The sequence below is a fragment of the Hypanus sabinus genome, chromosome 4, assembly GCF_030144855.1.
Source record: "Hypanus sabinus isolate sHypSab1 chromosome 4, sHypSab1.hap1, whole genome shotgun sequence".
NCBI lineage: Eukaryota > Metazoa > Chordata > Chondrichthyes > Myliobatiformes > Dasyatidae > Hypanus > Hypanus sabinus.
In genome coordinates, this window is record NC_082709.1 from 163768062 (window position 1) to 163788882 (window position 20821).

The 20821-nt window shown below is 39.9% G+C and overlaps 1 protein-coding gene across 2 annotated transcripts in view; it reads left to right on the plus strand.

Moving 5' to 3' along the window:
* epha3 (eph receptor A3) overlaps nucleotides 1-20821 on the plus strand; it is a 268476-nt gene that overhangs the window by 203007 nt on the left and 44648 nt on the right. Inside the window, exons 6-10 of one of the 2 annotated variants that reach the window (XM_059968667.1) lie at nucleotides 2190-2314; nucleotides 10775-10937; nucleotides 11405-11507; nucleotides 12660-12727; nucleotides 18598-18723. In XM_059968667.1, coding sequence (XP_059824650.1) covers nucleotides 2190-2314; nucleotides 10775-10937; nucleotides 11405-11507; nucleotides 12660-12727; nucleotides 18598-18723 — 585 coding nt within the window. The remainder of the gene's footprint in view (nucleotides 1-2189; nucleotides 2315-10774; nucleotides 10938-11404; nucleotides 11508-12659; nucleotides 12728-18597; nucleotides 18724-20821) is intronic. The other variant, XM_059968668.1, reaches the window with a different exon arrangement.

The window sequence follows — 20821 nt, forward strand, 5'->3', positions numbered from 1 at the left end:
ATTTCCTGGTGTAAACAATATAATTGCCATCACCCTAAAGGTATATTTGGGAAAAATGTACCTTTTTCCTCATCTTGTGCCCCCCATATTGAAGTTGACTCACTTTGCTGCTGTTTACAACAGGGCAGACAAACCGATCTCTGCACATTTCAAATGTGCTGACATGCTTGTTAAATGAATATTTCAGTTCAACGCAAGGAAATATAGAGCAGGCAAATTATTGTCTGTGCCTCACTGTTGCATTTTGCTCTTTTTCCCAAAAGATGAAATGGTCTAAGTAGGCTAAACTACAGATACTTGTTATATTATTACTGTTGTGGCATTAACCAACCAAATTTCAGGAGTAATATTATTGCAACAGGATCAGACACTTTTTACATTCAAAGTAAAATAAAAATCAATAATCAAATTGATATTTTATCATGAGCTCTCCTTGTGTTACAAATTAAGTAGGTTTAATTTCCAATATTGAACTTGCAATGGCAGTTTCTCAATAAGGAGCCTGGCTTCCTGCCAGGCATGGTTTTACAAGCAAGGGAGAAAAAATATAAAACCAAAACTGAAAATGAAGGTCAGATGTTGTCAGAGAATCAGTTATTGATCCGAAAATTAACTCCGATTTTCTTTCTACAATGCCCTGCTGCCCTGAGACAGAGTTTCTCTTTTTATTTAATTTTTCCAGTCTCTGCAGTATTTTGTTTTTTTGTGGGGAGGAAGGATTTTGTAGGATATAAAGGATTTCCACTTCTGACAAGATCAGGAGCCAAGGAGATTCTTTTCCCCTCCCACTGCCTGGAGAAGGGATAGTTCAAAATGCTTGATAAAATATTTGAAAAGGGAAGTGGCCCATCTTGGATTTGCGGTTCGCATGGAACAAAACCCTGACAGGAATTATGGGCGTGCCAGGAGCTAAACTAAAACAATATGTGATTTGCAAGGATGTTACCGGGTTGAAGAGATCATTAAAAATTCATCAAAAGAATGGTGAACTTTTGTCTAAAATAGACTGTGTGCAAAAGAACTTAGAGATTGAAAGTAGGAGACTTGAAACTGTGGGTAAGGAAGAATTGTGAGCTCAGGATAAAAGAAAATAAACATAAGCTGGTTGTCAACAGATCAAATAAAAAGCTTTGGAAGAGTTTCTTCAGAGTGCTGCATATATAAAGCTTAATGTCTCATGGTATTGGTTTGGTGTTGTCACGTAAACCAAGATACAATGAAAAGCTTGTCTTGCATACTGTTCATACAGATCAAACATTACACAGTGCATTGAGCTAGAAGAAGGTAAAACTATAACTGTCATGAGTCAACTGACTTGAGCCATTGTAATGGGAACAATTGACTTGGCTCAGTGTGTTCCCAGACCAATTGAGGGAAATGTTCTCAGAGCACTGGGGTTGACCAGGATCCAGTAATTCCTCGCATGGGGTGCAAATGTTGGATGAAGAAATGATAGGGCTCCAGACATGATTAGCTTGCCAGCAGTTACAAGGGAAGAACATTCCTTGCAGCAAGATAGCGGAGAGCTGCTCACACTCAGGAGAATATGATCCAGTTAAACAATTGCCTGCAGCTGGAGAAAGATGAAAATTCAATTGAAAACAAAACCCTTTAAAGATAAGGAGCAATGGCAGCTGTTGAGACAAAGAACAAGCAAAGCTCTCCACCAGTACACTTTACAGACTGCGTTCTGGCTGCAAGTTAAAAAGAGTTCATATTAATGCAATAGATGGATAAGATTAGGAAGGTAGGCGAATTAGTACAACATAGGTTTCATTGTTACTTTAGTATTCAGTGTGTTGAAAGCTTGATCATTCGGTTAGCAGGATGGTTAGATGGTTTAAAGAATTTGGTGAGCCAGCATGTGTGTCTTTGGCACAGCTTTCAGCTGACATATGCAATACCTGTATGTGTCTCTATCCAGATATATACCAAGTCGCTTGATTAAGGATTGTGACAGATTGCTCACGGTTGTAGCAATCTCTTCTTGACGGAGTCTGAACATTGTGAAGCTTAGTCTAATCCTTTGTTAGGGCTACCATTTCCAAAATATATTCCAAGACAGTGCTTCCAGCTGTTCAGTCTTGCCACAGGGACAACTTTAATTAGAGTTTGTTTTGGATGGAAATGATTCCAGTTGGCACAGGTTCTGACAAAATAGTCTTTAATTGTGTTTTGATCTTTCCTAGCTCCTTCACTGGTCACTGTGATTAAGAAGGACTGGTCATCGCGAAACACCATTGCTCTGTCTTGGCAGGAACCAGAGCATCCTAATGGGATCATATTAGACTACGAGGTCAAGTTCTATGAGAAGGTGGGGAAGTGAATAAAGCACTGAGTGTTCAGCAATTGTACAAAGAAACCCACTTAGTGTAGGAAATTATCTCTCAACACTTCAATGAGCAGTCCTTCTTTCTTCTATTCCTGTGATTAATTTGTCTCATGTGTACTTTAGCACCAGAGCTTTGGTTCTGATCATTTTCAGTCAGAATGCTTTGTTTCAAAATGTTTGGTTTGATTTGATATAATGTACTTCAACACATCAAATGTGGGCGTTGAGAAGAGGGATTTAGTGGGAAAGAGAAGAACTGGCCCCACTTCTAATCTCAGAGAACCGGTCTCAAAGGGGAAGGATTTCCTTTGAAAGCCATCTGCAACCAAATCATAAATGTTTACTTTGGAAATGCCAGTTCTATTATGCTGACGAAAGAGCACAAAGAAAATTATCCTACAATATCTCAGTCAATCCAATTGCCCTTATGTTACTGCTCCTGTGGTCTTCCTCTCATAGAGTACACAAAATAGATTGCTTCCCTTTTAATTTACACAGGTTATGTCTTGTTTTAAGGATTCAGTAGCAAGCTTCTGATCTCAAGGGTAGCATTTTACCATGGAATTTATAAGCAGGAATGTAATTAGAAGTTAATAACTTTGCTTGCAGATCTGCAACTAATAATGTCATGCAAATACAAAGGGATAACCTGTAATTACAAGAACTACAATTAAACAATGTATGGTGTAAAAGTTAATCAGTCACCATAACTAAACACTCCACAGAAGCCACATGACACCATGATTGTGCTTTTCTTTCTATCACCCCCTCAGCAGTCTATACCCTGTCACTCTTCTGCTTGGCTCTCTTGTGCATGGTCTGACAATGTCTGCTTTGGCTGACAACCGTCTCTTTTTTTCCTGACTGAGCTGCTCTTTATTATCTTGTGAAGATGCCAATATTCAGTCATTGTGTACCCTTGGTGCTTATTGCAAAGCTGCAGCCAGATTCTCACTTATCAATTCCCTCTAACTGAGTGTGTAACCACCAGCTAATGCCCAATGGTTTCTGTACAATAAATTTGAATAATGTTCAGTCTCAGTGCTTTCATCGAGGAGGCATTATCATTAAGGGTGATTCTGGATATTGCATATCCAGAATAATCAGATAGCAATTTTACCGGACATATAAAATAGCATAAATAGAAATGACTTAAGGTGAACATTAACATTTTTTTTCTTCTTCAAAGTGCAAATAAATCATTTTAATGTTTATCGATGCACTTTTATTTTAAAATTGCCAATGGCTTTGTTTCTTGGAATCTTTATTACCCAAGAATAAAATAAACTATAGATTCATAGAGGCGCTGCAGTGTGGGAGGGGCTTATTTGTCCCACAGAATTTTGCCGGTGATCTAGTCAGCCCCATTTATCAGCTCTGATAACCATATAACCATATAACAATTACAGCACGGAAACAGGCCATCTTGGCCCTTCTAGTCAATGCCGCTGCTTACACTCACCTAGTCCCACTGGCCTGCACTCAGCCCATAACCCTCCATTCCTTTCCTACCCATATACCTATCCAATTTTACTTTAAATGACAATACTGAACCTGCCTCTACCACTTCTACTGGAAGCTCATTCCACACAGCTACCACTCTCTGAGTAAAAAAATTCCCCCTCTTGTTACCCTTAAACTTTTGCCCCCCTTACTCTCAACTCGTGGCCTCTTGTTTGAATCTCCCCTACTCTCAATGGAAAAAGCCTATCCATGTCAACTCTATTTATCCCCCTCATTATTTTAAATACCTCTATCAAGTCCCTCCTCAACCTTCTACACTCCAAAGAATAAAGACCTAACTTGTTCAACCTTTCCCTGTAACTTAGGTGCTGAAACCCAGGTAACATTCTAGTAAATCTTCTCTGAACTCTCTCTAATTTATTGATATCTTTCCTATAATTCGGTGACCAGAACTGTACACAATACAAATTCAGCCTTACCAATGCCAAAGCTCTTTCCCCAGAGCTTTGGATTTCTTCTCCTTTGAGTGTTCATACAGCTCCCTTTTAAAGGCTGCAATTAAATCTGCTTCCACTGTCCTTTTAGGTAGAGAGCTCCAGATCATGGCTATTCTCTGTAAAAGTTTTTCATCATGTCCTCCCAATTCTATAGCTAAGCACCTGACATCTCTACTCTCTGGTTATTACTCTTCTATCAAAGGGAATGTTTTGCTTCATTAACATTGTGTTGATCTATCATTATTTTGAATGCCATCAGATGACAACTCAGTCTTCTCATCTGTAAGGAGAACATTTCAATAATTCAGTTTTACACCCTTTCTAGAGTTTTCATATCCATCTTTGGTGAGCAGAATTTGAAGTAGTATTTTAGATTCAACCGAACCAGTAATTTGGGACGTTGAACATAATGTCCTAAATTCCATATTCTGTTCCTCTGATTTTAAAATACATAACCTAGAGGATTATTTGGTGTAAAATAAACTCCAAGACCAGGGCCTGAAAATTTCTTTGATACCCCAACCTTTACACATAGTCAGATCCCTTCAGAGTTGAATTGGTTTGCTAGTCTGTGTAGTACAATCATTCAGTAAGAAATAGGACCTGCTTCCCCTGTTTCTGTTGTGTGTCAGCTAAGTTCAGGCCATCATTTGTTCTTATGTGTCATGTTGTGTCGTATGACGTGATTGTTCTTGGCAGATTTTTCTACAGAAATGGTTTGCCATTGCCTGCTTCTGGGCAGTGTTTTTACAGGACAGGCAATCCTAGCCATTATCAATACTCTACAGAGATTGGCTGCCTGGCGTCAGTGGTGGCATAACCAGGATTTATTATTTGTACCAGCTGCTCACATAGCTTCACATGACCCTGACTGGGGATGAAGCAGGTGCCACGCCTTTCCCGAGAGTGACCTGCAGGCTAGAGGAGAAAAGGAGCACTTTACACCTCCTTTTGATAGAGACGTATCTCCACGTGCCACCATTCAGGCCATCATACCATATCTCCCAGTAAAGGACCTTAGTGGATTTACTTATAATAACAGACCTGAACTGATTTGACTAAGTACGTAGACTTATAATTATTTTAATACAGGATTTGACCCAACAAGAAGAGCTGGGTCCCATTGGACTTGGGTCAGGCACAGGATTCCTATGGCTTTTAAGTCACATTCTCAACAGGTTGTGCCACCTTGGAAGTTTATTGCACATTTACAGTGTGGTTTCTCTGATTTTCCACCCCATAGAGTTGCACTTCATTTTTCTTTTGTATTGCCTTTTACCGCTCTTTCATTCAAATAGATTTACACTGTAATTCTTTGTGTTAAATTTTATCTGCTCTGTGTTCACTCCTTCTAATCTGCCCTCTTGCTGCTCACTCCTCTCAACAATTCTGTGTTAAATCAAAGTGGCTTTGTACACCTAAGTCAATGCCACCTAGATCAAACAACCCATGCAGAAACAGAGAAACTATTCTATACCAGTCTTAAATTATAAAGAAATCGGAAAACCAATCTATTTGAAGGACAAAAAGAAGAGGCTATAAAATGATGTATACTTCAACACAACAACATACATAAAATGCTGGTGGAACACAGCAGGCCAGGCAGCATCTATAGGGAGAAGCACTGTCGATGTTTCGGGCCGAGACCCTTCATCAGGACTAACTGAAAGGAAAGATAGTAAGAGATTTGAAAGTAGTGGGGGGAGGCGGAAATGCAAAACAATAGGAGAAGACCGGAGGGGGTGGGATGAAGCTAAGGGCTGGAAAGGTGATTGGTGAAAGTGATACAGAGCTGGAGAAGGGAAAGGATCATGGGACGGGAGGCCTCAGGAGAAAGAAAGGGAGGGGGGGAACACCAGAGGGAGATGGAGAACAGGCAAACAACTAAATATGTCAGGGATGGGGTAAGAAGGGGAGGAGGGGCATTAACGGAAGTTAGAGAAGTCAATGTTCATGCCATCAGGTTGGAGGCTACCCAGTCGGTATATAAGGTGTTGTTCCTCCAACCTGAGTTTGGATTCATTTTGATAGTAGAGGAGGCCATGGATAGACATATCAGAATGGGAATGGGACGTGGAATTAAAATGTGTGGCCACTGGGAGATCCTGCTTTCTCTGGCAGACCGAGCGTAGGTGTTCAGCGAAACGGTCTCCCAGTCTGCGTCGGATCTCACCAATATATAAAAGGCCACACTGGGACACAGTATACTGCACCAGCCGACTCACAGGTGAACTGTCGCCTCACCTGGAAGGACTGTCTGGGGCCCTGAATGGTTGTGAGGGAGGAAGTGTAAGGGCAGGTGTAGCACTTGTTCCGTTTACAAGGATAAATGCCAGGAGGGAGATCGGTGGGAAGGGATGGGGGGGACAAGTGCTGCCTGGCCTGCTGTGTTCTACCAGCATTTTGTGTGTGTTGTTGTTTGAATTTCCAGCATCTGCAGATTTCCTCGTGTTTATATTTCAACACCCTGAGTAGTGAGGTCAAGAACTAGAGGGCATTATCAAGCAATTTATAAAGAACGTTATAAACGTAAACACTTTGAATGGCCTTCTTATCTTTATCTTGGTTCCCTGCATGCTCCCTCCCCACAAGAACAAATATAATGGGAAGGGTCCAAGCACAAGCTTTAGGATCATTCCATATCGCTGCCTACTCCCCCTGGATGATTCCATTTACGGAAATGAAATTGGGAAGCAATTCTTGGATGATCCAGGACAACTTTGGAGCAGAGGCAATACCAGTCATGAAAGGCAAAACATGCTGATTAATTAACTGCATCTCTTCTCCAGCAGAATTATTCAGTGATACTACAACTATATGATAGAAACAATCTCATAACGTGCTTTATAGCACTGTTAGTGTTTATAAAATTATTGTCTCCTAGAAGGACCAACTAAGGAACCTAAGGCCTCTTGTGAAAATGACAGGAAATTCCAAATTAATTGCTTGTGTTCATTAAAAACTAATAAACACTCAACATTATTTCAAAATCTGAGGAATCTAATTAAGTTTATACATACTTGGTCTTATGTTTAATTGTGTTGGGGGCCCCAGTGCATTCCCTTAAGATCAGATCTGAGTGTTTGTTATTTCTAGAATCTAAAGTGGGCTGCTACCATCTAAAGTTACAAATTGCAATCCACAGAAGCTGCAAATTAGTCTGTTTATGTTATACTCTAACAGTGACAATTGCTGATGTATACCGCAAAGCATGGTGGATAGCATATGGAAGTTATCTCTTGCTACAGTTGAAAAACAGAATGATGACTGCACTGAACAGAGAGCTTCCAAATATGTTAAACAAAAAAAAGCAAAATGTTTCATTTATAACGAAGATGGTGATGACTTTAAAGTATGAAATCCTTTGCTGCCACTAAATTACTGAAATATAATCAGATGTTAAAGTTATAAGATGTCAGAGCTTAATTGGACTATTCAGCCCTTCAATTCTGCTCTGCTATTTGATCATGGCTGATTTTTTTAAAAAATCTCTTTCTCTTGCCTTAAGGTAATTAGACCATTACCTGAAATCCCCTTTCCTCATGAGTCTTTGCCTTAAATACATCCAATGAATTGGCCTCCACCCCCCAATTTGGCAACAAATTCCACATATTGTTATGGTTTTATGATTAAACCCATTTTAAAAGTTCTTCCAGAATTCTGAGTAATTAATCCTTCTCCCCCTCCGATTCCCCCACTCTGTCACCCAAACAGTAGGGCAACTTACAATGACTAATTAACATACCAAGCAATATGCATGTCCTTGGAATGCAGGGCGAAACTGGCGCTCCTGGAGTTAGCTCAAGCAGTCATTGGAAGAATACACGAGCTCCACACACCTGAGGTCAGAATCCAGACTGGGCCCGTGACAGTGGCAGCAGCTCTTTCTAACCTCCATTTGCCCAGAATGCTAGGAAAAACTCTCTCTTCTGTGCGCAAAGTGTTGGAATCTTTTTGACATATCTGAATGGACAAATATTGTAGGGTACCTTTCCTGTCTGTGCAAGACTCCATCTGCAATCCTCTGACATCCGGATGTGCTCAGACCTTAGAAATGACATGAATAGAACTTTATCCTCAGCATACTTATGAATCATCATAGTTTCTGTTGGCTCATTTTAAAAATATTTTAGATGAATTCTTTCTGGAAGTTTCATGTAGGGATAGTTTACAGTTCATTTAGAGTGAAGAATACCAGACGTTAGGAATGGGATATTGTTTTGGCTAAGCATGTGATTCAGATAAGGCTCCAGCTAACAAGAAATAACTGCAGAAAAATGTCAAAGCTACCAGCCATAACATACATCATGGACATATGCTCTTCACAGACACCATGTCTGTTTCGACCATCAAGCACCCACTTGCACTAATCCTACTTTTCTCCCATTTCTTATTCTCCACACACCTTTCAGCTGTTCCCAAATTCCTTGGCTCACCTACCGCACAAAGGGGAACTTTGCAGACTGCAGTTGACCTGCCAACCTGCAATTTTTTGTGGGATGCGGGAAGAAACTGGAGGACCCAGAAGAAGCCCACACAATCATTGAGAGAATGTGCAGACTCCTCTTCGGAACTCAGATCTGAATGTGGGTCACTGAGGCTGTGAGATACCAGCTTTGCCAGCCCAGTGACAAGTGATTCCTAGTTAAATAACTAGTGACTTTCTGGAATCTGTCACTTATTGTTAACTGAGAGATTCCTCTGTCAACATTCAAAAGTTTGTTTAAAATCACATAGAATCATGAAGTTAGCACAAAGAATAAAAATCACTGACTCAACCTGTGCATGCTAATATCGCTTAGTTCTATCAAAGGAAACAACATCAAGTATTTATTCATTCCATTCATATTTTCAGGACCTCCCTAAGCACTTTTATTTTTAGATCATAAGCACTGTTGCAGAAATCTCCCCTGTTCTAATCTACTTAGTTTTATTTAGGTCACTTCACTTATCTTACTAAAGAAGACATTTAACGTCCTTAAACTTTTCTTCAAAAATCAGACTAGACATTTTAATTACCTTAATATTTTACCTTTAATCAACAAATGAGTAATGATTATTTTTGTGAAAGAATGATTGGAAATAGCATTCAGAAATCCAAGAACACCAAAAGAGTATTTCAGCATCTCAAAGTTCTTCCCACATCCTCCATGGCACTTAGGACTTGCTCTATTCTCACTGCTGCCATCAGGAAGAAGGTATAGGAGCCTCAGGACTCATAACACCAGGTTCAAGAACAGTTATGATCCCTAATCCATCAGGGTCTTGAACCAAAGGGGATAACTTCACTCAACTTCACTTGCTCCATCATTGAGATGTTCCGACAACTTATGACTGAATTTCAGAGACTCTTTATCTCATGTTCTTGATATTTATTGCTAACTTATTTATTTTTTCATTTTGTATTTGCACAGTTTGATGTTTTATACACACTGGTTGAAAGTTGGTGTGGTCTTTCACTGATTCTATTGTTATTGCATTATGGATTCTTGTATGCCCACAAGAAAATTAATCTCAAGGTTGTGTATAGTATCTTATACTGCATGTATCTTGATAATAAATTTATTCTGAACTTTCAACTAACCTCCAAACAATGCTTCAACTATTTCATTTTTTAGACTTTTCTGACTATTAGTGAAATTTTCCCAAGAAGAGGAAAATATATTCAGGTGCTCAGCTCCTCTAATATCGAATGAAATGCTTCTCGATGACACTAAGTGTAGAAGAGTAATGCCTAGCTGTAATGGATCACATTGTTAAATAGTCCAGCTGAATGTTTCTCTAAACTATCTCCCTGTCCAACAACCACCACCCTTTACACCTCTCACTCCATCTCTCAGCTCCGTATGACGGACCTCTCCTACTCTGATAACAACATCGTTGAACAAGCCTTTAGTCATCTATCCTAGTAGCACTCTTAGCACACTTAGGGCAAATATAAATGCTAACATATTTAAAAAAAATATTTTGCATTTAAAACTGATCGATGAGATAGCGAGAAAGTTTCCATTTAAAAATAAAGGCTGTATGGTTGAAGTAAAGGGTTGTACGTTTGGAGGGGATTTGAGAAGGAATTTTTCACCAAAAAGGTGATTGAAATTAGGAGGTACTGCCTAATGGGGTTGCGGAAACAAAATTCTCTCAAGATTTAAATATTCTGATAAGCACATGAATATACAAGGCAACGGGCTCAAAATGGGGTGAGTTTTGATAGGTACTTGACAATCAGTGTAGTTGAGTTGGTACAAGGGTCTGCTTCTAGGCTGTGACATATGATACAAATCTGCTTGAGCATGGAGCTCCCAAACTTGTACTTGTCCAGAGGTCCATCTCTCCAGGAGCAGTAAGCGGAACAAAATCCAAATTCTAATAGCAGCAACTATATCATCAAGGGCAAAATTTTGTCCTGACCAAAAATGAGATGTAAAGGAAAGTCTGGACCATAAATGAATTATGTGCTTCTTGTATGTTTATTTTAAAGCAGGAACAGGAGACCAGTTACACGATCATGAGGACAAAGGGCACCAATGTCACCATCAATGGGCTGAAACCTGATACAATCTACCTGTTCCAAGTCAGGGCCCGGACAGCAGCTGGTTACGGGACAAGCAGCCGCAAGTTTGAATTTGAGACTAGTCCTGACTGTGAGTGAAAATCATGTTTCTTTCACTGAAATGAATGAGAAACTGAGAGAGAGAGAGAGAGAGAGAGAGAGAGAGAGAGAGAGAGAGAGAGAGAGAGAGAGAGAGGGGGGGGGGAAAGGGGAAGAGGGAGGGAGAAAGAGACAAAAGGAGGGAGGGGGAAGGTGGGGGAGAGGGAGAGGGAGAAAGTGAGTGGGAGAGAGAGAAAGAGGTGAAGAGAGGGAGAGAGAGGGAGGAAGGTATGGGAAAGAGAGATGGAAAGAGAAAGCGTGAAAGAGGAAGGGAGGGAGACTGAGGGAGAAAGTGAGAGGGAGAGGAGGAGGGAGTTAAGGAGAAAATGATGGAGAGAGGGAGAAAGGGAGGGAGAGAAAGATTTTTCTGTGTTTTTTGTAGTAACTACAAATTTGTATTGTTTATGATCTGCTTAAATTCAATCTCAAACACAATACTTTAATTCCTTTTTGTTTCAGCATTCTCCATTGCTGGTGAGAACAGTCAGGTGGTTATGATTGCCATATCAGCAGCTGTAGCCATTGTTCTCCTCACAGTGGTGATGTACATCATAATTGGGAGGTCAGTTCTATATATTCTACATTAAAACTATCATATAACTTTTTACCATATTGGTAATAATTAATATTCCTCATCTTAGAGAATTTCCTTTGAGTTTAAAGGAACGCAATTCTTTTTAGAATAACAACAGAATATTTAAGTAGATGTTTATTAGACCATTAGGTATAGGAGCAGAATTAGACCATGTACCCCATTGAGTCTACTGCACCATTATGGCTGATCCAATTTTCCTCTCAGCCCCAATTTCTTGCCTTCTCCCCGTATCCCTTCATATCCTGACCAATCAAGAATCTATCAACCTCGGCCTTAAATGTACATAAAGACCTGGCCTCCATAACTGTGGCAAAGAATTCCACAGATTCACCACTCTCAAAGGTTTATTGGCCTGGAGAAAGGGACTCTTGGGTCTAGAGTTTCCTAGGATCTGATACCCCAAGACCCGAGTCTGGTGTGCTGTGAAAAGAGATGTACCAGTCATTGGAAGAGTCACAATTGGATTATTTAGGACTTGTACTGTGACTCATTATGGCCTTTAAGAAACCAACTACCTACTTCTTTTTAATTATTATTCACCAGTCCCTACCTCAACCAACTTCATCCATATGTGGTGGCTGTTCAGTCAAAGGGCTGTGAGATTGTGAGTGCTTTCAAAGGTGGGCATCCATTACTGTGGACAGTTGTATCTCCCTGATTCTGCACACCTTGATGGGGTCAGGACACTAGCACTTCCAGCGGGAGATTAAACTTGTTGATTTTCAGTACAATCATTCAAGTAGATTAAATAAGTAAGTAAGCATAGACTACAGTAGCCAGAGGGATGAAGAACATTAAATAAAACCAGTGACAAGTAAGTAATACAGCAAGCTAGTGTAGAATTACTTCTCTACCTTGTCCTAGCTCACTAATGAAATCAAAACATGCTGCCTTTGACCAACAATCAATCCCAGCTTGCTCTTGTAATTTTCACCAGATGTAATAAGATAAACCATAAAGGGAATTGAAAGAATCATTGAGAAAGTATTACACTGACAAATTCAAATGAGCACTGTTTTATTTTAATTTCTCTACTTGTTAACAAAATGTTCACAATTTTTTCAGGACAGTGAAGTTTTGTATGCTAGGTTATTAAGGTTTTGTTTAATTTATGTGCAGATTTTGTGGGTACAACAAATCAAAGCATATTTCTGATGACAAAAGAATATATTACCCAAATGGACACAGTGAGTATTGAACCTGTAAGCGCTTTGCAACTAACTAGAGAAAATGTTGGAAATACTCAGCAGGTCAGCAACACCTCATTTATCAGGCCACTCTTTGCAGAAGCTCGCAGCGTACAAATTGGTGCTGCACTTGTTTGTTTTATATTGAATCTGTGACAACACATCTGAAAACAGTTCATTGACTGTTCAATGTTTAGAGACATCTTGCTAATGTGAAAAGAGTTATATAAATGAAAGCTCTTTCTTTCATGTTAAATGGATGTCATACTATGCACTTACTCCCTTTATCACGAGCCTGATTCTTTCATCTCCTACATTAGTTACTTTCAGAATATTTGTTTATTGCTTCATTGATTTTCAGTGTCATAAGCTGGGAAGTGATGGTATCTCCATCATAACATGAGCTAGGAACAGGACTGGCCCATTCAGCCTCTTAGTCCTGCTCCAATCATATGAAATCGTGGGTAATCTAATTGTAATCACATTAAGCACAGCAACCTTTCACCCTTGCTTATCAAAAATATTTATAGGCCTTAAAAATATTCTAAAGATACTGCTTTCACTCTTCTTTGAGAAAGAGAGAGAGAAAAAAAATCAGCCTTCTGAGGGAAATAAAATTGTTTCATTCTTGTCTTAAATGGGTGACCCACTTATTTTAGACTGTAGCCCCTAGTTCCAATTCTTCCACAGGAGAAAGCATTTTGTCCACATCCACACAATCAAGACTCATTAGGATTGTATAAATTGTGCTTTAGTGTCCCCTACTTTCTAAGTTCCAGCAAATATAAATCTGGCTTGTCCAAATTTCCTTTATAAGTTGGACTACCCCTGACACCCATTACTTTGTGGAGTTTCTCTGATGCTTTCTTAAATAAACAGACCAATACTATACAGATTGTTGTAGGTATGGTCTCACCAAAACTGAAGCATAGGCTCTCAACTTTTCTATTCAGTTCTTTCACAATAAACAATAATATTCTGTTAGTTTGCTAAAATTATTGTTGTATTCACAGAGCTCACCCAGACAACCCACCTGAGTGTGGATTTTTTCAGGACTCTATACTTAGCACTACAAACTTTTTTTTGCTTCTACTCACTTCTGCTATATTTCCACACAAAACAAGAAATGCTTTTAAGCTGACCTTTACTCAGTTCTGTCATAGACAACAATTGTCCACTTTCAGCTTGGAAACTCATCTGAGGATTTGAAAGAGAGAAAGAAATTCAAGCAGTGAGAGGTTTGGTTGTATTACAGTAAGCTTGGTCTTGACCAAGGGAGTTAACTTAACACATTCAGAAGAAATGGGACAGAGTGGGCTCATATGTCATTTCACAAACCCTCCAATTCTTCTTCCTGTTGAAATCAATAACCCATACAATTAGTACAACTGGGAGATTTAATGAGCAACTGACTCAGAACCACCTCTTTAAAGTTGGATCATAGGAGCTAAAATAGGGACACAAATCTTAAGAATAGCTCTAGTGTCCTCTTGCCTTTGCTGTACGCACTTTGAGAAAGAGACTATCAGAACCGTTTTGTATCATCAAGAGCAACCTCAGGGCAAAATCTGTGGAGGGCTACATCAGCATTGAACTTTTATGCATCTAAATTATTTCAGGCCACTAGAGGTTGTCAATTAATCTTCGGTCAGCTGTCAGTTTTTTTTTCAGAGAAGCACTTAATTTTGTACATGGTAGGAAGACAATATTATTGTAGAAAATTAAAATTATATATAGAAAATAAAAATAAAATATATATAGAATTAAAATATAGTACTTCTAACAAATGGGAGTGTTTGTAGAAGTTCAAGGCTGGAACACATTTAACCAGATAGATCTAGTAATTATGAATAGATGCATTGAAAGAACAGCTGTGCTTTAACTGGTAGGGCTACTGCTCCACAGCTTCAGTGATGTGTTTTGGATCCTGACCCCTGGTTCTGCTCTAGAAGCTCCTCGATCCTGGATAGACTGATGAATATGCAGAGAGAGGAGCAAGATGGGGACGGTATAAGCAAACCGGATTAGTTTAGTTTAATGTCTGTGTGGAATCTGCATGTTCTCACCCTGGTGGTGGGTGTACCCCCTGAGTGGCTCCAGTTTCCATCCACATGTAAAGACTTGCTTATCTGTCGGTCAATTGGCCACTGAAAATTGTCACTTGTACCACAATGCCATTACAGGTCAGGGTGTTCCGGAGTTTGAAGTTCAATTCCAGAGCCGTCCGATAAGGAATCTCTATACATCCTCCCTGTGGAATGTATAGGTTTTCCACCAGATGCTCCGATTTCCTCCCACAGTCCAAAGACGTACCAGGTAGTAGGTTAATTGGTCACTGCAAATTGCCCCGTGATTAGGTCAGGGTTAATCAGGAATGAGGGGTTGCTGGGGTGACATGGCTCAAAGAATTTATTATTTAAATAAATAATATGACGATGAGTAGTAGAAGTTGGGGGCTGGGATTGGGATGGGTTGGGGGGCGTGGCTGGTGGGAACAGGAGAATAACAATGGACTAAAACTGGATTAGAGTTGTTGATTGCCAGCATGGCCTTGATAAGCCAAGTTCCATTCAGAATCTCTCCAGGATTTTAATATCAGCAGGCAAAGCTTTCAGAATGTTGTGAATCAATCACGTAATAATTATGCATGAGGATATCTATTGAACCTGTTTCAGTTCATTTATACGCACAATCATGTTATAAAAATAATAGTTACCAGTTGCTCCTTAAATGATCCCAGCCATCACATCATTTCCCTGCCTACCTTATATAGGCCATGCTGTCATGACAAAATGAATTTCCTGAACACCTTGCCTTGCCTTGAACACCTTTTAACATATAACTCACATCCTGTACTGCAGCTTAAAATAACTACCTGATTTACCATTAAGGGGTACCGCTCAAATATCAAGCTCCTAAACCTGAAGGGAAAACTTCTCTCAACTTCACTTGACCCATCACTAAACTGATTCTACAACCTATGGACTCACTTTCAAGGTGTCTTCATCTCATGTTCTCAAGTGCTTATGTATTATTATTTTCTTTCTTTTTGTATTTGCACTGCTTGTTGTCTTTTGCACATTGGTTTTCCACCATTCCGGTGTGGCCTTTCATTGATTATTTTACTGTTATAGGATTTATTGAGCATGTCCACAAGAAAATGCACTTCAGGGTTGTATATGCTGACATATATGTACTTCAATAATAAATTTACTTTGAACTATTGAACTATGGTTGGGGGTTAATTCCTGGAACTTGCTATACAAAAGTTCTGTATCATCCAAAGGACTCAATAATTCAGAAATGTGGTTCCCCAGGACCTTTCGCAAGGGAATTTTGCGATGGGCATTAAATCATCGCAAAAAATAAATAAGCAAGAAAAGTCTTCAGATACCATGCTCAAAGCTAAATCACCCATGTTCTTTCCCAGCCTTTCACTGATTAATATTATCCTGATCTCTAAGCTAAGTATAGATAGCAGTCACAATACTTCCAGTTTGTATTGACCTCCAATGCAAGTATTATTTGAAAAAGTACACACTGATTGTCTAGTTAAAGTAGAACCAAGAACATCAAGAATTGATCCCAATAGATGCCAATATTTCCTAAGGAGAAACCAATGACACTCATATCTCCCCTTGAATTCTAGCAGAAGCAAAAGATACTGCTGTTTCATTAGATCTGTAGAATCATGATGTCCTTACTAACAGGCAAATTGTCAATAATGATCAAGATTTGAAAAACACATAATTCAGAAAAGAGAACAGTTCAGAGCAAATACAAAACTTCCACCAGCTCCAAAGGGGTCTTACCACCAAACAGATCCCCACCTCCCACCCCCCTGGCTTTCCACAGGAATCTCTTCCTCATGATTCCCTTGTCCATTGATCCCACCTAACTAATCTCCCTCCCAGCACTTACATCTGCAAGTGGCATAAGTGCTATTCCTGCCCATTCACCTCCTCCCTCATCTCCATTCAGGGCCCCAAACAGTCCTTACGGGTGAGTCAGCACTTCAACTGCAAATCTGTTGGGGTCATCTGTTGTGCCCAGTGCCCCTGATGCAGCTTTCTCTACACTGTTGAGACCCGTTCTAAACTGGAGGATCATTTTGTCGAGCACCTCTGCTCCATCCATCAAAACCAGAAATTTATGGTGGCCAAACATTTTAATTCCAATTCCCACTTCCATTCCAATATATCAGTCCATGGCCTTCTCTTGTGCCATGATGACGCCACACTCAGAGGGTAGGAGCATCACCTTACATTCCATCTAGGTAGCCTCCAACCTGATGGCATGAATATTGTTTTCTCCTTGCAGTAAAACAAAAGTTCCCTCCCTCTTTCCTCTTCTTCTATTCCCCAATCTGGCCTGTTAACTCTTCTCACCCACCTGTCATCTTCCCCTGGGCCTCCTCCCACCCTTTCTTCTCTCCTATCAGATTCCTTCTTCTCCAGCCCATGGACTTTCCTACTCACCTCGCTTCTTCTATCACCTTCTATACTTACCTTCTTCCCCTCTCCGCAACTTTTTACTTTGCTGTCCTCCCCCTTCCTTCCCAATCCTAAAGAAGGTCGTTGGTCCAAAACATTGACTGTTTATTCAGTTCCATAGATGCTGCCTGACATGCTGAGTTTCTCTAGCGTTTTGTGTGTGTTGCTTTGAATCTCCAGCCTCTGCAGAATTTCTCATGTTTGCAGAAGAATCAGTTTCGCACTTTTATCATGGAAAAAAATTTATGCAAAGTTAAAGTCCTACCAGTTGAATGTTAACATCATTCATTTAAATATCTTCTGTGTAAGTCTTTAAACTGAGCTCATATAGGCTTGATCTAACTAATCACACTTGGTGTTGCTGTATTCACCGAGCTTGGCAATTAGCTTTCAGATTTTTTATCACCAGTCAAGGGTGACATCTTCAGAACACAGTTGCCATTGTTTCTCTCTGGGAGTGCTTGCACTTATGAAGGAGCTCGTTCGCTTTTCTTGGTTCGGTTTGGCTACCCATTCACGGCCTTTGAATTCTATTGGCTCATGTTTCTTTGGCTCTTAGGGGTTCGTAGATGCCATCTAGTTCGATATGTTTGCTAATGAAGTTATCAGACGGGAACTACGTTTATAAAAATTCTCGTGCCTGCTTTGTGCTTGCCTGCACCAGAACCTCCACTGTGTTCCAGTTAAGGTGGTATCCTTCTCGGGCTTCATGGACCGAGATCAGTGACAGTTGATCATGTCTCTGTACAGCCAAAGAAATGCGAGCCAATAGAATTCAAAGGTCAACTGAAGAGGTAGCCAATCAGGACCCAGGCAAGCAAATGGGTGCCTGTATAAAAGCAAGCACTCCTGTCACTTAGACTACTGATGAAGCACCGGTAAGGTAATTGCCAAGCTCAGCAAGCCCAACATTAAATTCCAGAAGCTGAGGTACCAATATTCACCACCAACCTAAGCTAATCATGCTGCCTTTATTTCAACACATCAGTACCTGAGATGACTATAGACTTTAATAAGCCACTTTTGTAAAAAGTAGAAAACATGAGTGAGTTATCCATTCCTGTTCATACATACATTAGATGGATGGAACAGAAAATGACGTCGAGAAAGTGTGACAAGAAAGCAAAGGAATTTATTTTCCTTGTTGAAAAGTGTTAAAGTAATGAAATTGTAAAGGGTAGATAAAATCTGAACTCCAATACATTTTTTTAACTTTCAATAACTCCACTGAATCTGAAATGCTTCAGTGAGATTGAATAGTTCTCAACAATTCTAGGATCATTTCCTTCCATAGTGATTGCCTGCATAAGCCTTTTGTTGCGAATATTGTCTATGCTCTAGATATGTGTGATGTTTCTCAACTTTTTTGTTTGACAGTTAAACTTCCAGGTCTACGAACATATGTCGACCCACACACATATGAGGACCCCAGCCAAGCTGTCCATGAGTTTGCCAAGGAGCTAGATTCTTCCTCCATATCCATTGACAAAGTTGTTGGTGCAGGTATTGAAATCTGTGTATGATTGTTTGAAGGCTGCAGATCGATGATATGGGACAGTTGTCTTTATTTCAGTGCCACCCTTATTCTGCATTGAAAATGACACAAAAGTGAGAGACTCCATTAATAATGTAAGGTCATCATACTTGCATCATGTTGATGCATCTTTAAGAAACTTTCAGGTGCCAGCAGAACTGTCAATCTGTACCTAACTTGGAAAAGATGAGAAGAAGCAGCTAGAAATCACTTTGCTACCTTGTATTATGATAAAAATTACTGATATGAGTCATCGTAATGCTATTTGTGAAAGTCGCATACAGACTGACACCTTTGTTGCAATCTTCACAACAGTAATGCTGGGTTTCCCAGTGTAACATCACAGTGAATTTGTTAGTTTTAACACAGTGCTCTCTCTATTAGTGAGTTACATGTTCTTGGAGCTGAGAGCATTTAGCAAGTCTAATCTCCACAGAAAATGTAAACAATTCTCTTCCAGTTGGAGGGCGTGTTGCTGCCAGATAAATGGACGGGACCAAGATGGAAGTGTGGAGCAGAATGAGACTTTTGTCCTTGATTAAGTTTAGATGGGTTCCTAAATGCAACAGTGAGCAGCAAACTGTGAGATGTGGCAGAGCTTAGCAGCAGCATGATCTCGAGGCTGGGCAAACAACAGCACCCATGATCTTGAACTTCACAGACAAAGTCAATAGCATACACACTTAAGAATGTAGAAGTCACAGATGTCATTGAAGACATTTTGCATGTTGTCCCTTTAAGTCGCGGCTTCAATGGAACCAGTTAGTAAAACCTCATTGCTCCCTGAATCAATCAGAACCATCATTTATTAAGACACAGAATACAGAATATCATGCAGTACAGACCCTTCAGCACATGATGTTGTGACAACCTATATAAGCCCCATCCATGATCAGTCTAACTCTTCCCTCCTACATAGCCCATAACCCTCCATTTTTCTTACATCATGCACCTGTCTAAGGGTCCCTTAAATACCCCTGTTATGGCAGCCACTATCGCCACCTGCTGCAGAGCATCCCACGCACATCACATTAAAAAAAACTACCCCGCCATCTCCCCTGAACATTTCTCTACTCATCTTAAACTGATGTCCTCAAGTGTTGGGCATTGCTGACTTTGGAAAAAGTGTTCTCTATCTATGCCTCTGGTTTTTATACAGCTCTGTCAAGTTGCTTTTCTGCTTCCATTGCTCCAAAGAGAAAAGCCCTAGGTCATTCAATCTTTCTTCATAAAACAAGTTCTCTAATCCAGGCAGCATCCTGGTAAACCTTCTCTCCAACCACTCTAAAGCTTCCAGAATATTCCGATAATGAACAGACCAGAACATATTCCAAGTATGGTTAACCAGAGTTTTAGGGAGCCGCAAGAGTAGCTCACAGAAATTACCTCAGATTAAATAAAACTCCTGTTGAAAAATTCAGTAGTTGAATTTACAAAGGGTGCCAAGTTACCCAGAAATGTGCATAAAATTGCTTTAAGCTAGTTTCTAACTGCACAACTCCATTTCACTTTGGCCTTTTAGGACTGAAATTTAGACTCTTCTCCCATTCAGCAGTCACCGCACAGGCACTGTAGCCGTTCTTATGGAATACCCCTGTTCCAAAGAGAGGAAGATAGCCCCACAACTGGTACTCTTCACATATAGGAAGGACTTAGCCACATTTTTATTAACTTCTCTACTAGAACTCAGTTTCTCATTTATTGTTAGACACTCAATAACTCATTGCATCTTGTTTACTTTGCTGGAGCACCACTAAGAACCTAAAAATAGATGATTGGTCCTATTTAAGTTTTAAAAATTGATCAATATATTTTCAAATCAGAGGCAGATGATGAATATCTGTCCTGCTTAATACTATGTGTAATGCAAGAAGGTTGGGATATAGAGGGCTGTATACTTAGCCAGCTCCAACATGGGCCTCCACCATTGAGGACATTTTCAGAAGATGATGCCTCAAAAAGGTGGCATCCCTCTCTAACCAGGACATGCCCTCTTCTTATTACTACCATCAGAGAAGAGGTGTAGGAGACTGAAGACACACACACAACATTTTAGGTACAGCTTCT